The sequence below is a fragment of the Pteropus medius genome, unplaced genomic scaffold (genome assembly GCF_902729225.1).
Source record: "Pteropus medius unplaced genomic scaffold, Ma_sr-lr_union100, whole genome shotgun sequence".
Lineage (NCBI taxonomy): Eukaryota > Metazoa > Chordata > Mammalia > Chiroptera > Pteropodidae > Pteropus > Pteropus medius.
In genome coordinates this window covers 22,848,552-22,872,885 of record NW_024351729.1, presented here as the reverse complement: position 1 = coordinate 22,872,885, position 24,334 = coordinate 22,848,552, and the positions used below count along the sequence as shown (strand labels likewise).

General features: G+C 44.1%; 1 protein-coding gene across 2 annotated transcripts in view; it reads left to right on the top strand.

Annotated features, from left to right (window-relative positions):
- The window catches only part of NHEJ1 (non-homologous end joining factor 1), a 65,734-nt gene extending 48,115 nt beyond the window's left edge, over positions 1-17,619 (top strand). Inside the window, exons 5-7 of one of the 2 annotated variants that reach the window (XM_039844817.1) lie at positions 15,831-15,948; positions 16,529-16,638; positions 17,114-17,619. In XM_039844817.1, the coding sequence (XP_039700751.1) occupies positions 15,831-15,948; positions 16,529-16,638; positions 17,114-17,188 (303 nt within the window). In that variant the 3' untranslated portion in view covers positions 17,189-17,619. Of the gene's footprint in view, positions 1-15,830; positions 15,949-16,528; positions 16,752-17,113 lie in introns of both variants that reach the window. The other variant, XM_039844816.1, reaches the window with a different exon arrangement.
- The last annotated feature ends 6,715 nt before the right edge of the window (positions 17,620-24,334 follow it).

The window sequence follows — 24,334 nt, the reverse complement described above, 5'->3', positions numbered from 1 at the left end:
CAGGAAATCCTATTGGCTCTTTCGAAATAAATGCAGACTCTGCCACTGCTTCTATCACCTGGATCTGAGCCCCGTTGTTTCTTGCCATGATAACTGCAGTAGCTTCCTGACTGGTGTCTGTGCTTCTGCCTTTGCTCTCCTACAGTGTTTTCTTCACTTGGATGCTGGAGCGATCTTTTAAAGTTCTTACAAGAGCTACCTTGGTAGTTGGACTCAATGGAAGTAGGAAAGGAAGAAAGCTGATTTGGCCATGTGTCCCTTAGTCTTTCTGCAGCATCCACTGCCCACTTTCCCTTTCTAAGAGGAGACCAATAGAGTCTTTCACATCCCTGGTGAGCCTTTCCTTTAGATCTTCTTTTAGGTGCCCTTCTACTCTGACAAGTGGCTTTTGGGGTGGAGGGGGCCGATGTTATTCCCTGGGGTGGGAATCAGAGGGAATAAAATTTCTCTCCCATTTTCTTTCTCTGTTTTGGTGGGTTGGAGGGCCGAAGGCTTGACAGATAATGTTTTATTATCAACAGGTGTTCAAGATGCCCTGTAACCAGAGCCTAGATTTGGTCCTTTCTTCATCCTCTCACCTGGAGATGAACCCTGGAGTAGCTGCTGTGTTCCCTAGGGTCAGCCTGGTGTCAGGGCTGCCTGTTCTCGCCTCCTAAGTGAGCCTGAGGATAGGGGGTTAGCATACTCAGTGGGAATCTTAAACCCACAAGATTATGGCTTTCTGCAAGGAAGTGGAGTGTATCAGTTAGGAAATGCTAAATTAGGTAACTAGGGCATTCTCTCCTCAGTGAAACCTAGATCCAAAAGAATGCAAGATGTACTATGTAACTACAAATGATACGGCCATGTTAGAGTACCAAGTCTATAGACAGGAGACAGAACACGGAGTGCTCAGTTCAGGGCTAAGGGACTAGAAGTCTCAGGAAGCAGCTTTTAGCCTCAATCCTGTTCACACCAGCGTAGGGAAATTTCCTCCTAATCAGGCCTGTCTTGACTCCTCTGTGGATTTCACACTGCTTTTGTCCAGCCCCCTTCTCCCACCACCCATCCTCGCCACTGCCACGGTACCACCAAACCCCTGTCCTGCCTGAGTCGAGGTCTGACTTGAAGTATATCTTTTAACCTCTCCTTTTTTTCCCCATTCTCCATCTTTTTCTGGTATCTCTTTAACGCCTTGTTAGCCCTGCTTAATTTTCCCTAGGCACTAGATTTTAGAGTCATCATCGGACCATTTGGGGTCACATCCCTCCATTGCAGCCTCAACCATGGATTAGGCAGGTGCCCTGTTGTGAGTATTTTGAGCTAAACTAGTGGTAGATGACTCGGGCTTAGGAACTGACCTTCTACCATTTCAACTTCCTAACCCCACAACCTGCCAGTCTTCTCGACTTTCTGGAAAATGACTTAGTATCCAGAATTTTCTTTTGTTTTCTTGTTTCCTTCAACTGCTTGGAACCCTTGTCCTTCTTTAAACTCAGAGAATGGGGGGGCCAGGCACTACTGTAGGTCTCCAGAGTGTACCCCTCAATGAACTTGCCGTGCTTGGACTTCGGTAGTCACTACAGATGTTGTGTTAATTTTCACTTTTTCATTTGGATGTTTGATTTGGATTTCACTGTGTGTTTTAAAATATTTTTACTATAAGGTATTTAGTGCATATAAAAACATATGAAATATATAAGGATTAAAGGATAATAAAATAAACACCAGGTACCACCACCAAGAGGACCTCTGACAGTTTCGGTTTCTTCTCCTGGACATTTATGTCTCTCTTTTGCCCTTGCCCTCCCTAAGCCAAAAGATCTGCAGTCATTCTGATAGTGCTGAGACTTCTTCATTGATTTTCCACCCTGCTCCATTTTGTCTGCCTCCTACAAGCTCAATATCTAGAGATAAACTGCCCAGGTTTGCCTGCCAGGTTTAGCCACCGAGCAGAGAAAAGGCAGCTTTGCCCCCTCCCCTGAGGCATTTGACATTATTAGTATCCGCTACAGCAGGTTCATGGTGGTCAGCAGCCATGGGCTTTACAGAATCGAGAGTGTGCATACTCTCAGATATTAGGAATTTGTAATCTTGTGGAATGTTAATATACACAAATAAACACAGCATGTTATAAATATATTTCAGTAAGCTCATTTGTTTAAGGTATTATCTCAGCGTTTAACTGTAAGGAAGATCCCCCTCAATTAGTTTTAGTAAAAAGGAAAAAAGGAAATTGACTGAAAGGGCATGGGGAGAACTCTCGGTTCCTAATTTCAGGAGAGTTAACCATGCCTCGCAGGAACTGGAAAGGCAGCTTCTTTCTCTGTGATCTCAGGAGTGCTCATCTCTGCTCCTCACAGCCAACCCACTGCCAGTTTGTTTCTGCTCCTACAAACTATTGACTTACATGTGGTTTTGGCTGTCTTGCTCCTAACTCTGACTAGCTCTATATAGACCTTTCATTAAGCAGCCACTGTCATCCAATGAGAGTCTTTACAGCAGGTGTTTTTACTCTGGGGTCCATGGATTCCTTGAGAATCCATGCTTAGAATTTAAGGTTTCATGAACTGGGTAGGGAACAGATTACATCTTTATTTTCATTAACCTGTAACTAAAATTTAGCATTTCCTTTTATTATAAATGTTAGCAAAAACCACTGTGGCTTTAGCAGTATCTGTGATTTTTGTCACCAGTAGAAATCACAGATATTTTCCTGTCATTTTATAGTCACTGCAGATATTGTGAAATATAGTTTATGCTAATCACTACTTGAAATTATGGTAGTTATTAGACCCACTACTGGTATCAATAAAGGAGCACATATGTTATTATATTATAAATTTGTTTTTTTCGTATTTAAATAGTGGCATTTTAATTAATTGGTTTCCTTGGTAATTCTATATATTTTATTTTATGCATTTAAAAAAGGTCTGCCTTCACCAGACTGCCAGAGGAGTCTATGGCATAAAGCAAATAGACAGACAAACAAAACTAAGAATCCAGGTTCTTTGACTTTTGGGTCACATACCTGGCAGAGAAAATCTGGTCCAGGGACTGGGTTCTCTTGGATGAAGTGTCCACCCTTGCTCTAATTAATTAGCTGGGGCCAGGAGATTAGGGTCACATAGTACAGATTTGACCCCCTCCTTCATCTGGCCCTTCCAAAGGGGCTTTGAGTAAATAGCACATACTCTCAAAGAAGGAAGCTTAACTGAGTTGGCCACCTTAATTTACTCTGTAGTCAGTCGTATTTGATAGAGACAACAGTTTTCTTCCATAGTCATATTGTACCATCCATCTAGAAAATACGTGCTATTGATCATCAAAGAAACCAGGAAGTAGAGTGTAGCTATATCAATATGAATCCAGGAAGAGCTGAACTGTTGGTACTAGGTAGCGTTATATTAGTATGGTGAGAAAATGTAGTTAATAGCAAAGTTTTGATGTTGAATGAAGAAATGTATCCCTTCCCCACTGATCCTGGATCCTGGGAGAGCCACTCTTTCCATACTCATTTTCTCCAAATTATAGGTGGTTCTATGTTGGACCCATCATGGATGGGCTCAGTGTATTCATCTAGGATTTGCAAAGTCCCTGCACCAAGAGAACAGCATGATACTTACGACCTGCTCAGAGCGGGGCAAGGGAGATTAATGCTGAGGATGTGCCTTCACCTAACCTGGGGCTGAGTTAGGAATTTGTGTGCAGAGATTTCCAGAGAATCTCATTTTCCTGCGACAGTCTCACGCAGATTTAGCTACAAACATAATTTTCCACATGGCACTGTTTCTCCTTGCCAGCTTTCCTACAGTCGCATCATTAATTCTGATAGATCTGGCAGGAGTGATTTGAGCCAGGGCTATTAGTTGGCTGGGTCCTGTGGATTTCCCTCCTGTTTTCAGCTCAACCTGCTGTTCTGATTTAATGGACATACCTTGACCCCATTCCCACCCTCCAGATCCACCCCATAGCCTTGCTTCTGTTTACCTGTCGTGCAGGTTAAGAGCAGGAAGTTTGGGAGTGGACTGGGAAATCCCTGACAAGGATGAAAAATCCTGCCTGCTTTTTACTGTTTTCTCATGGCAGACTATATATAGACCTGTATCATAGAACTGAAAATATTTTGTCGAACGCACAATCATTCATTTATTTCTTTGGACCTAGAACAATCTGGCTCAGAGAAGATGCCAAGTAGGTGATTCTTGAATGAATAAATGTATTTGTTTCTGTGACTTGAGATTTTTCCTCTGAATCTGCATTCAGGACATTATCTCCTGCTATTAACCAAGGATTTATTTCATATTTGTGTGTTTGTATAAACACACACACACATATGCACACCCTTGTTCATTTAATACAGAATTTGAAGCAGCTTTTTAAATAATCCTTTGAATTTTATTATCTCCCTTGGCCTGCTCCAGAGAGTTTGCAGTAGAATATATTTACTGGAGACTAATTCAGCATTTCTAGACCTCAGGCTGGCTTTAGCAGGAAGCCCCCTTTGAGATGAAGTCAGGTTCAATGGTAGAGAAACTCAGACTATGGGAAGCAGCTGTCTGACAATCTCAAGGCACTGAATTCGAAAAGTGCTGAGAGCTCAGTACTTCCAGATCTAGTTATTTGAGTGCCAGGTTTAGTTATTCTCTGTGGGTTTAGGAAGAGTCTCACGTCCTACCCACCCCAGCCAGTATATCTTTCACTTAATACCAACTGTTCTTGCTCTTAGAATGCTGACATGAAATGCTTTATAAGGAAAGAACTTGTAGAATTGGCTCTGAGGTTGTGCCATTGGCCCTAGCTTAAACTCCTCTGGACTGTGAGCATGGGAATGTAGGATTGCAAAAGGAAGAACCAAGGAGTCCCCAGAGCGCCAGCCTCTTGCTTTTTAGACTCAGTGAGAAACTGGCAGCTAAGGGCTCATATCTAACTGGGCCAGTCAGAAGAGGGATAAACTTCTATCTCAAAGCTTTGTTGCAAATATAGATATAACCTCCATGAGGGCAGTGGCCATGTCTGTGCTCCCAAATGGAATTCCCAGCACCTACTTCAGAGCCTGGCACATAGTAGATATTTGGCAAATATATGCTGAATGAACCTGAACTCTAGGAGCTCACAGCCTAGTGGAGGAGATGGGAAATGAGCAAACAAATAATAGAACTTTATTACAGTTGTTTAGAGGAAAAAGAATAGAGTGCTATAAGAACAAATACTTTACATGACATGGTCAGGGGTCCAGGAGAAGTGACATTTAAACAGATCTAAAAGGTGAGTAGGAGCCAGCCACTGGAAGAGCAGGGGAGACAGATATATAGGAGATGCCCTTTAGCCCCCGGCCAGTTTGTAGTCATGACGAGGAGGAAGTCTGCATGCCTATTTATCTAGATTCTTGTAGGCTATTTATGGAAAAAAGAAGGGTCTACTGTTGATTCATAGTTAGTCTGTTCACCACTGCCCCCACCACACACCGTTCCTTACATATCCAGCTTTGTTTTCTAATGCCTTAGACCTAGTGTTATTGACTGGGAATCAAAGGCTCCAGTGTGTGCCTGGCCATGAAGAACAATTATTTGTTTATGCGTCTGATTCCCCAACCAGACTATGAGCTCCTTGAAGGCAGTGAACTCTGTCTTATCCTTAGGACACAGCACGCTATCTGGCATACTCAATTTTGTTTAATGATTGAATTAATAATAACAGTTAATACTTAGTGAGTGCTTTCTGTGTGCCAGGCAGTGTAGAGAGCAGTTTACATGTATTGTCTCATTTAACCCTCATCATAACTCTACAGTGCGGTAGTGTTATTATCCCCATTTTACAATGGGTAAAACTAAGGCTTAGAAAGGCAAAGTAATGGACTTGGGATTTGAGCATTTTAACTCCAGAACCCACACAGTTTTGCTGAAATAAAGTGCATTTTCTAGTTGCCTTCAGGGAGCTGAGATTGCTTGGAAATTTCACGGGAAAGGAATTAATACGTTCCATACCTTATCTCATTTAACAATTCTCACAACCACCTTTATTGATGGGAATTATTTTACTCATTTATAGAGAGAAAATTGAGGCCCAAAGAGATTAAGTCACTTGGACAAGACCATAAGAATGAATATGTAAGTGGTGGAGTTATTTTCAAAGCTAGGCCATGTGGCTTTAGATCCTGTGCTCTGTCCCCATTCTACGCTAACTCCAGTCACTCAGTCACTAGGCAGGAATCTGCTCCACTGATTATGTTAAAGTCCTTTAAAAGCTGTCCAGGCCTGTTGGAGCCCCAGAGTCTATTCCTATAAGAGGAAACAGGCAGAGGAGAGTGGGAGAATAGAGACTTTATCTTTTTTTAAAATTCTTTTAAAAATTGAGATATAATTCACATACCATAACATTTACCAAAAAGTATACACCAAAAGTGTACGGTTCTGTGGTTTCACAATATTCACAGGGTTGTTCAACCATAACTACTATCTAATTTCAGAACCTTTTCATCACTCCCAAAAAGAAACCCCGTACCCATTTGCAGTCATTCCCCATCTCCCCTACTGCCAGCTCTTGGAAATCACTAATCTACTTTCTGTCTCTATGTGGATTTGCCAATTCTGAATATTTCATACAAATGGAATCATATAATAGATGGTCTTTTGTGTCTGGCTTCTTTCACTTAGCATTATGTTTTCAAGGTTCATCCATTGAAGTAAGTATCAGTATTTCATTCCTTTTTATGGCAGAATAATATGCCATTATGTGGCTATACCACGTTTTGTTTGTCCACTTGTCGGCTGATGGACAGTTGAGTTGCTTTCACTTTGGGGTTATTATGAATAATGCTATGTGAACATTTGCGTATGAGTTTTCGTATGAACATATGTTTTCAATTCTTTTGGGTTATATAATAACTACATTTGACTTGTTGAGGCCCTGCCAAATTGTTTTTTTGTAGTAGTTTATCTTTTATTAATAAACTTTTAAAATTGAAATATAAGATGAATACAGAAAGTGCCCATATCACAAGCATATAGCTTGAAGAACTGTTACAAAATGAACATAGCGGTGTAATCAGCACCCAAATTAAGAACTAGAAAATTTCCAGTACTTAGCAGAGGGTGGCCACTCTCCTGACTTCCGATATGATAGATTAATTTTCCTGTTTTGAACTTTATATAAATGGAATCATGTGGCATACACTCTTTTGTGTCTGACTTTTCACTCAACAAAATGTTTATGAAATCCATCCATGTTGTGTGTAGCAGTACTTTGTTAATTTTCATTTCTGTATAACATTTCATTGTAAGACTGTACCATAATTTATTTATTCATTTGTGTTGGAGCTATACATAAAAGTGAAATGGTTGTTTCATAGTCGTGCATTTGCTTAGATTTAGTAGATACTGCCAGACAGTTTTCCACAGTGATTATATCAATTTATAGTCACACAGGCAGCATATGAGAGTTGCGGTTGTACCACATCCTTGTCAACGCTTGTATTATCTGTCTTTTTCCTTTTTGCCATTATAGTAAATACGTAGTGATGTCCTATTATGGTTTTGATTTCCCTAATGACTTACTGGTCATTTAGATATGACCAAGCCCTTTGCCAATTCTTTGTTGGGTTATTTGTCTTCTTCTTATTGATTTCTAAGAGTTCTTCATATATTCTGGAAATAAGTCCTATGTTGGTTATATGTATTGCAAATATTTTCTCCTACTCTATAGCTTGCTTATTTCCTCTCTTAATTGTGTCTTTTGAGGAACAGGGTTCTTAATTTTAATGTAGTCCAATTTATCAGTCTTTTCCTTTATGATCTTTATCTACCTAAGGTCATAAAGATTGAGCCTTGATTGTGTGTGGTGGCGGGGAAGGGAGGGGAGAGAGATGTGGTTCATTATAGAGTAAGATTATGTAAGGTGGAGAGGACACTGTGTCACCCTACAGGGAGCAGGCAGGGTGGGGGCAGGGACCCCACGAGATCACAGCCACCATGGGCTGTGTTCCCAGCTGTCAAGCGTGTAATTGGAGTGAAAGAGAATCCTTTTGGTGGTAGATGTCCTACAGAGAATACTACCAGGTCCTCTAAATCACCTCTGTGCCCTACAGACCCAGCTAGCTGACTGTCCTCCCTTCCACTAAAACAGGAAAAAAAAAAAAAAGGAATGAAATATGTAGTTACGCATAGTGCTCGTGGCCCAGGGCAGGGATCAGCACGCTCAGAGCCAGATGCCTGCCGTATAGCTGTGATTTGCTTTTTGTTACTAAACCTGATGCTTTTTTCTTTCTGATTTCTACCACATTGTTTCATTTCCATTTGGGAAAAGGATGGCAAGGTGGCAGAATTGGAGAGAGATCCTAAACTGTCATTCACACTTGTCCCCTGGTAGGCTGGTCGGAGTCTCGTCCCTGAGCCAGAGCTGACAGAAACTGCTTGTTCTTGGAGAAGGAATGGGAGTTGGGAGTAGAGAAAAGAGGGAATGAGGGTTGCTACTGCACTTTCCAAGGGCCTCTGAGGATTCATACCCCCCAGGAAACCACTTTTGTCCCCGCAGCCCCTTTGCTGCCCCTTAATCTCTTTCCAGGCTAGAAAGCCAGGGTTTGTGCTGGGGCCGGGTGGGGCTTTGGGGGTTTGTGCTGGGGCCGGGTGGGGCTTTGGAGACAGTTTAGGCTCTGGCCCTCCAAGGGGGAGGGGGTAGTTAAGAAGTGAGCAAAGGGTCACAGCTTAGGCTGTACCATTTGCTTGTCACCTTGAGAAGTTCCACCTTGTCTAGCAAAACCTCCTTTCAGAGGCAGCCACCACAAAGGGCTCTTATGAGAGCAGCAGTCCCTGCCCCCGCCTTCACTTCCACTCCCTTTACCATTATTTTTCTTTTGGGGCAGAGCTGAGAGGCCTTCCTGCTATGACTTTGAGGGGCTGTACTAATTTTAAAAGGAGATTTAGAGCCTAGAGCCTCCCCATACCAGAGGTTCATTTTTCTGATTTTCTAGTACCATTGGAGGATACCAAGGGGTTAAGTCAGGCTTTCCTTCTCTGGAGGACATTTTCTTTTCCCTCCATCAGCCTCTTGAGCTATTCGGAGATTTAAGAAAGAAGATGAGAGCTAGCATCTAGAACAAGTAGACCTCAGAATAGGGACCAGCCTTCCTCTGGCGGGGTGTAGAGGGCAGAGAGAAATGGATGTCTCATTGGGTGATTCCAAGGGGCTTCATAGTGTAGCAGTTCAAGTGTACGCTCTAGAGTTCAGTTTCCTGGGTCTCCCACCTCTCCATTCTGCTACTTTCTAGCCGAAGTTTTGGTGAAATTACGTAACCTCTTTGAACCTTTGTCTTCTCATATACAAAATGAAAATGATTTCAGTGCCTAGCTGATAGGGTTACTGTGGAGATTAATCGAGATAATGTTTTACACGCTTAGCCTAATACCTAGTACTTTGAACGTATTCCAAAATGTTAATCTTACTCATATTGTTCAAGCGTCCTGTTTAGACCTCTCTGTATAGTCTTTCTACTGTCTCCCTTCTCTTCTGACTGTGCCGTTCAGGGAGGTAGGTAGGCCTCAAGCAGAACCACAAAAATCTGAATAATATAAGTAAGACTGGACTTTATCTCAAACTATTTTGAACTCTGCACCTATCTTATCTACAATATATTTCCAGCGCCATGAGAAAGAGTGAGGCAGCAGAATTATCCCATTTTGAAGAATGGCTACAAAAAAGTGAATTAATGATTTGACTAGGTCGCATACACGCCTGCTCGAATGTATGCATGTTTGCGTGCATCCATTCTCCCACCTTGTGTTAAGAAGGTGGAGGGGTGAGGTAGACTATTAATAATTTGCAAGATCCCGAATACAAGGTTAAGTTCAGGCCTCTGTGTTTTTTCCTTAGGAGCCCAGCATTGAGCGGGTGGGTGCTCAGGAGCCAGAGGCTCATGGGAGGGCCGGGCGAGGTCAGCAGCAGCAGGGCAGAATGGCTAGGGCAGGCCTGGTGCGGCACAGACCCAAACAAAGCTAAACCAGACCAAACATAAGAGCTGTGTCAGCTGTCTCATCGACTTCACACACGATCTTCAAGGGCAGTGTGCCTTGTGTATTTAGGGTACTGTGTTCTCTCCCAAGTCACCCAAGTTTGTGATCAGTGGACTAAGAAAACAGAGGGGTATTCAGGTTGGATCTTGCCTGAAACTCAGAAGCAGCTCATCCCAGTGAGATGCTGTGGAAAAATTGGAAGCGGAGAATAGGGAGAGTGAGATGGACATCACCATCATCTCTCTCCTTATTGTCCCATTAACCTTTCTTCTCTGACTCTGAAGCTACTATGAGATTAATCCCATCAGAAACCATTTGGCCGTTAACTGTTTGGTCGACGTATCTGCAAGTCACGTTTTTCTGCTTTCCAAATAGTCTTACTGAGTGCGTTACTTTAAGGTGGAAATGCCATAGCCTGAGCACATTAGGGAGCAGGAAATGGTGGCGGGAAATGGTTCCCAGTAGAAGCATTGTTGGATGAGGTGGGCCGTGTGGAATCTACTGCTCGAACTTGTTGAGGATCAAGCTGATTGTGCTTTGTGTGCTCCTGCAGGGGGTAGATTTACTCTCCTCTGTTATACCCACCCCCCAAAAAAGAGGGTGAAGAGAATGAAAGTGAAACCTTGGCCTCTTGGGTAGCTCCTGAATATGAGGAGACTAAAGGAGATATTTGAGAAGCATCGAGAGCCGTTCGGGGGAGTTAGAGAGACATCATATATACGGAGCAGGCAACCTTTACAAATGTTACCTTGTATAATCCGTCTGTCAGTCTCATACAAGTAGGTATTGGTTTCTTCATTTTTCTGGTGATGTAACAGAGGCTAAAAGAGGTTAGTAACATAGCCACTCACTGGCAAAGCCAGAATTTAAAATGAGGACCTTCTGATAGAAAAGCCATGCGGCCTCGGTCTTCACCGGAGACTGAGGAGTGGGCTAGTGTGGCAATGGTGGGCAGTGAACAGGTATCTCCCTGCTCTGGGCTTCGCCTAGTCACTGAATTTTTAGGTCATATACTTTGGAATACAGTGGGGAAGGGTTAATAATTGTGTCAAACCCTGGCTTCTCTGTGCACTATAGCATTAGGGCATTTCTTGAGCCTCCTTGGCAATGGACCAGGGCCAGGAAAGAAGGATCTCAGTGTGTCTTGCAAAGGGAAAGGACACATTTTTTGATTACTTACTCTACTCATTTAATCCTTTCACGAACTCTGTGGCGTAGATGTTGTTAGTCTCACCTCCATCATCTCTCTCCATTGCTCCACATCTAGGTGGTCAGTAAATAGTTGGTAAATGGATGGATTGGGGCGGGGCAGGGGGGTGGTAGAGCAGAAGTTCTGTTTCTTGACAAGTCTTTTTCATTAGAGTCCCCTCCCAAACCATTTTTCTTGTTCTTTTCTATTTATCTTGGTAACCCTTTGGTAATTGGAGACCTTAGAAGGGTTTTCAGCGTGCTCTTACTCCTAAAGGGAGCTGATGATGATTTCCTAAACTGAGGCTTGGGCTCCCCGAGAAGGAAGTTGGTATCCATTACCAGCAGAGTTTACCAGATTGCAGGGGATAGGAGAAGAGTTCTTACCCTTAGGAAGCCATGTTTTGAGGGCCCTGCCTTGTGATTGTAACATTGCGACGGTCAGTGTCAGGGACTTGGGGCTGTGCCAGCTTCTGGAGCTGATGCCAGAACCAAAGACCTGCTCGAGGCTAATGCTGAGAAGCTCCACTTTGTTCGTTTTCCCTTTTTCTTCTGTGAAATCTGTATCCTCAGCCTGTGGGCCTATATTGAGTAGGGTGAGCAGTGTATCGGGGTCCAGCCTTTCCCTACCAGGATCCTAAAGGTTTCTTTTCTGAAAATAGCCCCAGAAGAAAGGAGGGATGAGATGGAGGTGGGGGTAGGATAGGATCAGACCTCTTATTTCTAGTTGAAAATGGCAATGGGATCTCTCCAACAGATCCTGATGGGTGGGATCAGAGAGTAGGAAGGAGTCTTAGAATTTCTGGACCACTGGGAACAAATTTTAGACCTGATGAAGATGGGAGTTATTGCTAAGAGGGTAGTGTGGCCCCTAGGAACCAAGATGGACTGCAGTAGGGACAAGAGGGAAAATAAAATGCCCTGCAGGATTTCTGTAACTTTGGTTTTTCTAAAGCTTCTGATATGGCCGTATAGCAGAAGCCAAACTCTTAGTGGATTGGAGATGGGAGAGTAAAATAACTCTCGGAGACGGGAGAGTGATATAGCTCCTGTGGCTGTTGACAGTACTGGCAGTAAGCAGCGAAGAAGTACTAAAAGAATTTACGTAAATGTAGCAGAAAGCCTACAAAAGGGAAACCTAGAGGAAGCTTCCGATTCCTCATTGTTGTATCAATATTAATTTGGAGCCAAGGAAGCCTTGGCAAGCAGTAGTATAGTAGAGAAAGCCGCTTTGTGAAACAAAAGGACATTCCCATGGGCATATCCTTAATTCAGAAAACGAAGTCCTTTGCAAACTAGTGGATATGAATTTAGCCTTCTGGTCTCATTTCCCATGAGATGTGTCCACACAGCCTATCTTATGCTTCAGATACTTCCACCGCCTCTGAAGCTTTTTGCTGGACTCTCAGTCAGAATTTGTCTCTTTCTTCTTCTCTGGGTTTCTTCCTATTACATTTTGTTTATAACTCTGTTATAGCATAATGCTTGAAAAATATATATTGTATTGTATTGTATTGTATTGTATTGTATTGTATTATATTATAAATAAAAAGTACACACACACATGTACATATAAACTCTTTGAGGCAGCGACTCTGACTTCCTCATCTCTGTACGAACTCAGTCCTGTTCTGAGGAGGGAAGGCCTGGTACATCTCTGTCCCCTCCCCCAATCCTGTAGTGCCTGGCAAAGTTGAGTCGGTATCTCAACTTTTTTGCTCAGTAGAATTGATTCTGGGTTAATCAGTTCAACACATTATGCAGCAGAACACATTATACAGTATTCTTCCCCTCCCCACTCTGGGCAGTGACCCGCTTTGTGGCTGGTACACTTTGCTCCGGGCTCAGTTGTACTTAAAGCAGGAGGCACTACTGTTTGCTTTTCTTAGTCCTGACTCTAGCGTTCTCTCTTTGATCTCTGCCAGCTGCCCCAGCTCGCCCTCACCATTGTCCTGCACAGGGAGCTAAAGTTTCCTCTTTTCCACGCTCGGGCCTCTTCACCTCCCTTCCCTAGTATATTCTGCAGATGATTTCCAAGGAATCAGGGATGACGGGGACCAGCTAGAATAGGATTGAGAGTGTGGCCTTTCAGCCCCTGAGGGTTCCAGGTAGGACCAGCTGCCTCTTTTTTCATCTGTTCACTTTTTTCTTGTCACCTGAGGGAGCTTGTTCCTGGGCTGGATGAGAATGTAGGCAGATGATCTGCGATGTAACAGGTTGAGGGTAGTGATCCTGGTAAAGGCCGTATTCCCCTTTTGACTAAAATCCTGATGTTCAGAGAAGTAAATAGGGTACTTTTTATATCTGTGGGCCTTGAAGCCAGACTCTCTGGATTCCAGTCCTACTCCACCACTTAATATCCGTGGCTTCCTCACGAAAATGAGGTTGTACTATTGCCTACCATGTTCATTCATTCGCAAATAGTTATTGCACCCCTACTAATGGGCCAGGTTATTCTAGGTGCCAGGGAAATAGCAGTGAATAAGACAAGAATGGGTTAATACATGAAATACTTAGAACAGTGCATTGCACGCAGTAAATACGCAGCAAATATACCAATATTCTTTCTCTAGTACTTTTCTGAGACTGTATACTCAAGTAGGATAACCTTTGGCAGCAACCGTAGGACCAGAGCTCTCTGAGAAGCGGGAGGACAGAGGGTGGGCTAATACATAGGCTCTAGATTTGGACTCTGGTCCAGGACAGCACTGGCTTTAGCAGCCTTTCATTTCTCATACTTCATTTTGAGACTAAGTACCTGAGCTGGCTAAAAATCACCCTGGGAAATTTATGGGTCTGTTTAGTTCCAAAGAAGGGGCAGGAGGCAATGACCCTGGACTGCCTAGATTCTGCCGAGCCCGTTTATACAAACAGAACAGTGCCTACCAAGCTGTGTATGGATGACACTGAGAGAGGCCCCATCTCTTGAGCAGTATGAAGGGAGATCCTAGAGACATGAGATATGAGGAAGGAGAAGAGCTGTTGGCCTCTCCACTGTCAAGGCTCTCTGCCTGTGGAGTAGAGGACTTTGTGTGGGAGGAGGTGGCTTGGGGAGAGCCGAACCTGGATGGAGAGTGAGGTGAGGTGGAGGTGTGTGGCCTGATAGTTTACCTTTCCTGTTTCAGTTCATTCCTCAGGTAATGCTGCTGAGGAGCGCTGTTTTACTGCTAGCGTGCTTACTGGCTGGAAGTAAAGTTTGGACTCAGGGCTTCTGATTCATTGTCTGTGGTTTGCAGTGAAAGTCCAAGACTGGTATAACTTTTATGGGAGTTGGGTTGGAGTAGAAACGTGTATGCTACTTTTCCTAAGGTTCAACAAGTTTTTCAGCCACCACCGTGCTCAGAGAAAGATAACTGTGTCATCTTGACCCTGGCTTAGCAACTACTTCACGGCTTCTCCCGCTTTCTCTCTTCTGTTCTTCTTCCACAGTGGGTTTTCAGCAATGAATGCCCTGTAGCCCAGAGAAAGTGCCCTTGACAAGAGATATGGGCCAATCCAAGATTCTTGGTTTAGTTCTCATATGAGCTGCTGGCACTTCTTCGTGGGAGACCTGCTAACTTGGCTGGGAAGCGTAACGATTTGCATGCATAGGGACAGATGAAGTAGTTCTGGGCCCTTTCCAGGATTCTAAAGTGCAGCCAGGTTTGGGACCACTGGGTACCATACTCTTTCATCTCATTTTTCTTGCACTTCCTTCGGTCTTCAACGTTATTTCAACGCAGTTCAGCCAAAAATATGAAAGTCAAACTAGGCAAAGCACTTTGCTATAAACATAAATCTACAGTTCATTCTGTATTGAAGGAATCATAAATATAATGTGAAAATAACAGTGTTTCTCAACCTTTTTTTCATTATCACCTCCCTAAAGAACCCTTAAGACATTTTTTCCTAATAACACCCCTCAGGAAATTATAATATGAAAGACATACCAAAATTCTGTTTATGTTTATGTGTATCTGTACTTTATACTTTAAAAGAGAAGATTTTTTTCACCACCACCCCCCCACCCAAGAACTAATTTTCATCCCCCTTAGGAGGAGTATCACCCCCATTGTGAGTTCATAGATTATAATAAGCACAGTAGGATTGCAATAGGGAATAGAAAACGTCAGGTAAGCCTCCGAAGCTGTGGAAACTTTATTTCTCTCACCTCCTCTGACTGAACGTCACAACTCCATTATTTTTTCTTGTCCCTTAGTCTGTCATTCCCATATTTTTCTCTCTCTCTTACCCTGGATTTCATCATTTCTCATTTTCCTCTCTGGTATGGAAGTTTAGGAGCGAATTTCATTAAAATAATAATTTGTACAGCTTAGGGACAATTTAAGGAAGGTGATTTCCTGAAACAGCCCTCTTCAAGGTCATGTCTTTGGAAGAAAGAGCCTAGAGACCTATGGGGTATTTATGAGAAAACATAATAGACTAAGTATTGGAAGAAATAAAGATACACTTTAGAGTTACCTTTTAGAGAAGGAGATTTCCCAAGAGGTCTATATATTGGTCCCAACAGGCTTGGATATGGGTGCCCTATTTGAGATCTAACTTCTTTATATAAATTCTTTTGAGGGGTTGATGCCAATTCTGCCAGTGGAATATTAAGTCCCTTTTCTCTGGCAATACAGCGTAACAAATGACAGCATCTCCTCTCCCCTGTAGAAACTTCCAGAGGCATGCAGTGTTGGTGAAGGAAGACCCTTTGTCACAAATCTACAGAATCTCTATATGGCAGTTACCAGACAGGAGGTCCAAGTGAGGCAGAAGCATCAAGGCACTGGTGAGTAGCTCCAAGAGTACTTGGTCTCTTGGGCTTAGAGTTAAGGTCTAGGTTTGTGCTATTTAATAGGTTTGTGGTAACTCTAGCCACTTGTGACTATTTAAGTTTACATTAATAAAAATTAAATAAAACGAAAATTTTATTTCCTCATTTGCTCTAGCCACATTTCAAGAGCTCAACAGCCACCTGTGGCTAGTGGCTACCAAGCCGAGTAGTGCAGATACAGAACATTGCCACCGCCGCAGAAGGTTCTGTTAAACTGGCCTAGGCACCCAGGAGGGTCAGCCAGGGAACCCAGAGAAAGAGGACTCTCCCTGAGGCCTGTCAGGAAAAGCGCAGAGGACCAGCTGGCTATTTTGAGTCAGGGAAGCTCTTGTCTACCTGACTCAAAAGTGGGCCTGGGGACTCTTCATAGTAGAAACAGGGCTTTTCAGAAATCATCTGGAAGTTGGATTTGTGGCTACTGCTGTTTACATATTAGTACCAACCCCTGGCCTTTATCTGAATGCTTGGTAAACGCTGATGTCTTCCTGATAAGAAAGCATTTATCACTGACTTCACTTGATCTTTCTGATTTCAGATCCTCAGACCTCAAGTAGTACCTCCGTGCAAGGAACCGATGGCCAGCTTCTGAACCAGCCAGAAGAGCCGGTTTCCTCAGCACCACCCCTCCCGGTGCCTGAGCCCACAGTGAGTCGTGAGCAGCTTCCTAGATGGCGTTCTGAGAGTTGGAGGCGTGAACTGCTGTTTCCCAAGCCAGCGGTCCCTGGAATCACCGCCTAGCTGATGCTGCCTTAATTAATGTGGGATATTTGTTACCAGGCTTCCGAATCGTGGCTTTCTAGATGGAGAGTCAGGGTTTGTTACATCTCCTCTTGCTGTCTCCTTTCTGCAGTTCTTGTACCGAATGATGGGCCTTGACTTTTTTCTACCTTATCCCACTTTCAGTGACGGCCTGTGAGGCTCTTCCTGGGAGAGAAGGGATGTGTGTGTCTCTTGCATAGAGTCTCATATCACATTCACTGCCTGACGTAGACTTCAAAACACTGTGTCAGCCACTTTAAGAAGGCCTCATTCTAACCAGGGCCATCGGAGGAAGTTCCTTTCCTAACCTAAGTGGAACTATTCAAAACCCCTGTTAATTCCAGGCTTCCTTTTTTTCTAGGATACTTCAGGCTCTGTGCAGAGACCTCAGCTGTCAAAGGTCAAGAGGAAGAAACTAAGGGGACTCTTCGGTTAACTTGTCACTGTCTCAACTGCTGAGGATGGACATGGACAATAGTTTCCTAATGCCACCTTGAAAGGCGCTCCAGTGATAGTGCTATCTCTGACGCAGTTACACAGTCAGAGGCAAGATCACTGAAGTTCACGTTGACAGGCCACTGGAATGGGTACTCTTAACCGAGGGATTCTGGCCCCAGCCCATCGGGCATTGGCCTTCCCTATCCACGTGGAAGCTAGTCTCCGGGAATCACATACCCTCCTCCTTTTTAGTGGAGGTTTTCTAGACCTAAGATGCTACCGTGGACTTTAGGGGATGGGGCTAGTCAGTAAAAGGGCACAACATGCTTAGGAAACCTTGTCTCCCGTTCTCAAGAGTCCTTACTAGTCCCAGGTACTCCTCAGAGACCCACTTCTCTCTTTAGCATGGAATAAAAAACACTCACACTCGCCTGCTTTTGAGAGTATTTATTCTGGGGAATACATAACCCGCTTCACTTTGCCGAGTTCCACCCCACTGTCGTCTCTGGACAAAGCCTAGGCCTTCAGGCCCATCCTTCGGGTTCTTCTTATGCTTCTCCGCTGTGGCCTGTGCTTAGCCTCCACGCGGGAACTTGGATCTTGAGTACGTTCTCCCTGGTAGGCATAAGGCAGAACAGATGGCTGCTGCTCTCCTTTGCCCAAATGATGTGGAGTCTTTTGTCTGTTTCCATGGCCTAGACAACAGGTTAAACTACAATATGGAATTGAAGTTACAAAGAGATCCGAGCACTAGGACCAAGGTAGTTTCTCACTGGCGTGGGAGAAAAAGGGATTTTACTTTCCCATCCTTCACTCCACTTCAAATAACACAGTGACAAGAACTAGGAAAGATAGGACAACAGAGAACAGGAAGTGGCCACGGGAATTCTCAGGGACAACAGAATTGACCTATAGAATCCATAATGCTTAGCAAGAAAAAATGTAAAGGCTGTGTGAGGTAGACAGAATCTTAGACTTTTAGAAAGTTGACTTTTCGGACAAATCTGACAAGATTTAGCAGACCAGGATTGGCAAAGCCCCTTGGCCTTCTCTGCTAGCTTTTCCTTCATAGGTAAGACCATCTGAAACTTCACCTTGCAGAGACAGGAAGGAAAGTAGAACTCAGATGTTAACTGGAAGCTGTCGTCCTACTGTTAGGTAGAGGAAGGAAGGGGTCAAGGGCAGAACCTACAGAGGCCTTTTCTGATTTATTTGCATGTGATGGTCAAGGGCCTCCTCATCCTCATATCCTCTCCAGCTGAGACAGGTGTTTCTGTCCTGATGTCAAGTCACAGGAGAGTGGACAATCCAAGCAATAATAGAATAATAATGATTATAATAAGAGCAATAGTAACTTTTATTGCGCAGTTTTTGTATACCAGGTTAAGAAGCACCTGACATTGAATCCTCACAGCATCATATGAGGAAGATACTGTTAACCCACTAGGAAATGAAGTCTTGAAGAAATTAAGTGACTTATCGAATGTCACACAGTTAATAACAGCCAGAATTTGAACCCAGACAGCTAAGTTCTTAACTGTATTATTCTGTATATTACTGAAAACATTTTCCAAGAAAGATGTCAGGTTCTTCTTTCCTATCTTCTACTGTAACATCCTTCTCCTATGACCTCCTTTTAATAAGATGTCTATTCCCCATTCACTCTTCAGGAGCATTTGAGGAATCCAAGACTTACCCCGTGCCTTTACCTGCTGGCAGAGTCCGAGAGCTCCACTGGGGCTCATTCCTAGTTGCCGCTGATAACTTAATTTACCTCCAGACCACAGTGTCCCATGGTGCGTCCCGCGGTCTTAACTGTCACTGAAGTGAGTTGGGAACCAAGTAAAAACAATCTATAGATGGCTCACTTTGTTCTTTAGTTTCTTTTTGGCAGAATTTAGATCGCTAAATTTCAGGATCTACCAGACATGAGACCACATGGAAAATGGAAAGATTTTCCTAGCAATCTGGGAGAAAATATGGGTTATTCACCCTGGATAATCCCCCTGTCCTAAGAGCACTCCAGAGGAGGCATTTTTTAATCATAGGGGGATCAGGGGTTTGTGAATCCCCCAAAATTATAAGTAAAATCCCTGTAGCATAACTTTTTTCATGTTCTCAGAAGACTGTGTACTTTTGAAAAAAATTGAATAAGAATATGCCTAGTGACCTCCCCGCCCACTGCCCACTCTGTCCCCAAAGGTTGCCGTCTCCATGGGGATATTGCCCAAACACATCCTTCGATAAACACTGCTTCCAGAGGCCCTGCCTCGGGCATTCTTGCCCTGAAGCTCTTATCCCCCAAAGCTAGGGGTGGTGGCTGAGAATCATCTGTCCCAGGGCAACTCCAGGGAAATCCCTGCCTTGACGAATTGGCCCAGCCGGGCTGTATTCCAGCCCTGCCCCCTGGCTTGGGCCCCTCCCTGAGGCCCCCAGCCTGGCCCAACCCCCACTCCACATGCACATAAAAGGGTCGAATTCTCGTGGCTGCTCCATAAATTTTATTCCGTAAATATTAGTTTTCCCTGTGTTTAATAAAGCAGTGGCCCACCTCCCCGCCTACCCGCCCGCTCCCCGGGGCCGGGGCTGGGGCCAGGGCTGGCTGGTGGGAGAAGGGACTCTTTCAATTGCTTTGGAGTATTTTTAGAAAAAAAAATAATATAAGGTGGTTTACACGAGCAAGCCAGCAAACCAGGAGCAGGACTAGGGACCTCGAGGAAGTTCCTGCAGGAACTTGACCTAAAAAGTAGAGAAATAGCGCCACCTAGGCTGCAAGGCCTACTCGGCCTGGCTGGCAGGCTCACCCCTCCCCCACAGTCCGCCAGGACAGGCCAGCTCTTTGCTGGAAATCTTCATCCCTTAGCACTCCAGCTGGGCAGCACCTCCGTTCCTCAGGCCTCGGGAAGGGCTTTCCCAGCAGCCCTTGAAGGCAGAGCCCGAGCTGAGTCCTGGAAAACCCTGCTAGTGTCATTCTCTTTTCTCCCGTCGCCAGTCAGCCAGTCTCCCGCATCAAGAAGTGTTTCTGAAGGATAGTGAAGTTATTGAGAAGGGAGGAAGGAGCTTCTATAGTCCCTGTCCTCGCACAGCATCCTGAGGCGCTCGCCCGGGAATTCCTAGGGTGTACTGTGACGGAGCGAAGGCTGTGCTCCTTTGCTCTGGACTTGGGAAGACTCCCTGTCAGATCAAGATCCTTCCTCAGGTCGATGAGGGTCCCTGACAGTGAGCACTTGGGGAAGGAGAGAGCTTTGTCTCCCGCATACTCAGCCCTCCTGCTTCTTAATTTTACAGTGTGGTACATCTGAACTCTTGCCTTCCTATTTATTCAAACCTCCTATTTTCTGAAGCCCTTGCCACCTCCTTCACCCTGGTCCACTGGGAGATAAAAGCAGGAGCCTCGCACGTGATCCTCCGTTTATAAAGATGGCAGAAGGAGCAGGAATGGAAAAGGCCGTGACTCTTCTAGTCCTGATTTAGTCTTGGTCTTGACTTTGTCACCAGAGCAGTTTCTTCTCTCCAATTTTTTTGTCCTTCATTTTCTTCTATTCACAAAACCAGGAAGATTTGCTCCAAGAGTATAATAGGGGAAGCCTAAAATCCTCCCAATAACCTTTTCTCACGATATGGGATGCTCCCTTTATCTGTTCTGCTTACCCTGCCCGTCACTATTTGCGCTATTAATGTAATCTGTGTTTATATACACATTTCCCATGTGCTTTTTGTTTTCGTCCTTACATTAGGTTATACTCCTTGAGAACATGGTCAGTTTTTAATCCTAACTCAGAAAATATCACGGTGGTGGCGTTATACTACTAACAGATGCAACTTTATCTTAACTGGGTTTTGACACAATCAAGGCATGCTTTTCTAAGCTCTGCCCTGATGTTTTTCTGTCTAATTTTCCTAGAAGAAACTATTCAAAAAGAGTTAAGTGACCTATTGCAAGGAAGACACCAAACTCGAAGATCAAGGCCCTCGGTTTCTAGTTCCTGTTACTGACATCAGTAAATGCATGGGCTCGCAACATTGTAATGGAGTATGACAGGCACTTAGAGACAGAAATGCCAGAGGAGAAGGGGGCCCATGCTTTTGAGGGAGAGTTTTGTCTAGCTGCTATCACCTCCTGGAAGCTGCTACTGGTTATTCTTGTCGAAGGTTCCTTATTGCTTATTTTTCTTCTATGTTTTCGCAGAGAGGGCCTCAGAAGATCCCACTCTGAGAGGCTGGGTATGAGGTTCCTGTCTGTGTGTGAAGGAGAGGGACCCAAGGGAATTCCTCTTTGCTTGAGCTACAAGCCCATCTGACCTCCATCTTTCATCCCAGATCCTTTGAGGAATACTTTCTCATTTCCCGAGACTTTGCTTTACAGTGGCCCTTTATGCTTCCTCTCTATTCTGGGGTCTCATGTCTCTACCGTGACACCTGGGAATTCATTAGGTAGCACCAAAGCATTCTAGCAAAGGCTCAGTTGCTCTTCCAAGCTAAGTCCTACCTGTACTCACATTCTCTATCCTAGAGCCCAGCAGGTTTGGACCCTTTGAATGAGTGCTAGCGTCTCAGCACCTAAGTCTTACTACGGGTGCCTGAGGATCTGGGCCAGCATAGGGGAACCCGGAAGAGGCACTGGAAGAACTTCAGGGTGTGGGGAGCACACAGCCATTGACTCACCTGGGAAGATTGTGCCCAGATTACTTGTCCTGCCGGGCCAAGCGCCAGGAGTTAAAGGAGCATGCAGTGCCACACTCTTCCTCCCTCTTCTCACTTTGAGGCCAAAAACTGTGGCATGGTTAGAGTAGGGCTTGGGGGCTGCTGGGAGTCCCTTCTGAAATCTGGCTGTTGTATTTACTTTTTCATATTGGCAGCTGGAAGGGGAAGCCCATCCCAGCTCGGCATTGTTGTCTAACATGGTTAATCAGATCCTATAATCCTGCTGTGGAAATATTGGGCCTCACTCAAAACAATAGAGACCAAGAATATTGTGGTTAAATTTCAACTAACTGCCTCCCTGGCCTGTTTGCCTAACCCCTACCCCCCTTTCCTGGGCCAGAGTCCTCCTTGCTTTATGGACCCCTGATAGGATCGACAGCGGTCAGAAATCGGTGACAGGGGAAGAGAGAACAGAGTAGGGGAAGGGTAATCCTCTTGACTGACACTCTATCCTACCTTTCCCCTCCTACCCCAGGCCTTGAGCAGGGTGTGGTGAAAGGAGTTGGAGCTGGTGGGGAAGCCCCTCAGGATCTGGGTCTGGGTTCAGGGGTCAAGAGCAGTACTGCTGGGAATCCTGGTGGTAAAGAGAGTCCTTGTTGAAGACAGAAAAAGACTCTCGCCAGACGAGAAGGCAAGACTGCACTGCCAGTTTCATTTATTATGGCCGCCTGACGCTTTCAGGACACAAAGCAATACTAGTTGGTCCTATGTCACATGCGGGAGGAACAGGACAACACTGGGTGGGGGGAGGGGAGTTAGCAATAAGGCTTTCTGCTTCAGTAGTAACCTGATAAAATAACAATATAAACAATAATCTGATGATGATGATGTATGAAGGTGATACTGATACCCCCACTCAAGTGGTTTCTTGGTAATGATAATGTCCATTATGTTGCTCTCTTTAGCGAGTATGAATTAAATGCGGCAGGATAATTTACACATAGAATAGCAGCACAAAGGGAATAGATAAGTTGTACAATGGTATCGTCAATCAAAAAAAGAGATGCAGTGTCTGGATTGTGCAAAAGGGGAAAATTAACACGGTGATATGTTCACCAAAAGGCAGAGGACATTATTCTTGCAGACACTAGGGCACCCGGCTTGTATAGTGGGCAACTTTGAGTTTGTACTGGGCTATCATGCACCCAGGATGCACTGGGCACAAGTTGCAGCACACCGTGTTTGGGAGGTGTCACCAGCCTACAGTGAGGCCCCAGCACCAGCACCACAGACTACTGAATGGTCAAAGTCTATGTGCATTTTTAGGATTCGAAGACTGAAATAGCCTAACTGTGCCAAACAAAACTATATTTACTTAATCTGTTCATATAGGGTAGGGATGGAGGAACAACAAAGAGCACTTGATGTTTCTCACCTTAAGTGCTATGTGATAATTCAGGGACTGGCACCGTTCCTGTGGGTCATTCATCAAAGCCATTTTAAAGCAGGGACTGCTTGCTGGGAGCTGAGCTTTCCATCAGAACGACATCTGGAAAATAGTTCCTGGGAGTGAGACTCTAAGACATAAGTATGTTTCTGGATAGAAATCTTAAAACTAACTTAATAGTAGTCTTCAAGTAGAACTGAGGCAGGTATGAAACTGATATCAAAAGATGGAAAGATCTGAAGGTGGAAAACATTTCAACAGTTAAGCAACTTGGATAATGAGTGGGAAGAATTCAATGGGAAGAAAGATCCCCAATCAAAGCTCCAGAGAACGAGCCATATTCCTGACCAAGAGAGAGATGTAAAAAGCCAAGTTGGTTAAACCTTATTCTGTACATGGGCTTGCACTGCGAATGAGAAAGTCCAACAGGAAAGCCCCAGGTCACTGCAAAGGAATTGGAAGGAATGGCACAGGGTTGTAGGAAATGTGTTGGGAATGAGACAGCAAATCCCATATTCAACAAGAAACAGGAATAATTAAACACGTTTACTCAAGTCATACATATATATTAAATGCTAACTCACTAGCATCCCTACCAATGGGCATTATGTTACATACATTAAATAACCACGCATATATTATATATGGTCACAAAGACACAGCTCCTGCTTTCAAGAAACCTACAATCTGATACTAAATTTTTCAAGCGTATCGAGTAGAAAGGGAGAGTCATGACTATATCTTTTTTAAAATTTAAAAGAGTCATATGTATAAATACTATTGTTACCTGCTTTTGCTTTAACTTAACTGTGTTGTGTTCGTATTACATGTCAATACATGAATCTCTTTAAAGAGTAAATTATCTTCATTCTGAGCTTTATAAAAAGTATGAAAACACCCTCCTAATCAAGAAGTAGAAAGCCAAGCTTACTCCATTTTCTCCCCTAGCTTCATCTTAGCTCACACTAGTCTCTTTGCTATTTCTCTAATACACAAGCATGGTAGGGCCTTTGCCCTATGCATTTCTCTCTGCCTAGAATGCTCTTACGCTCG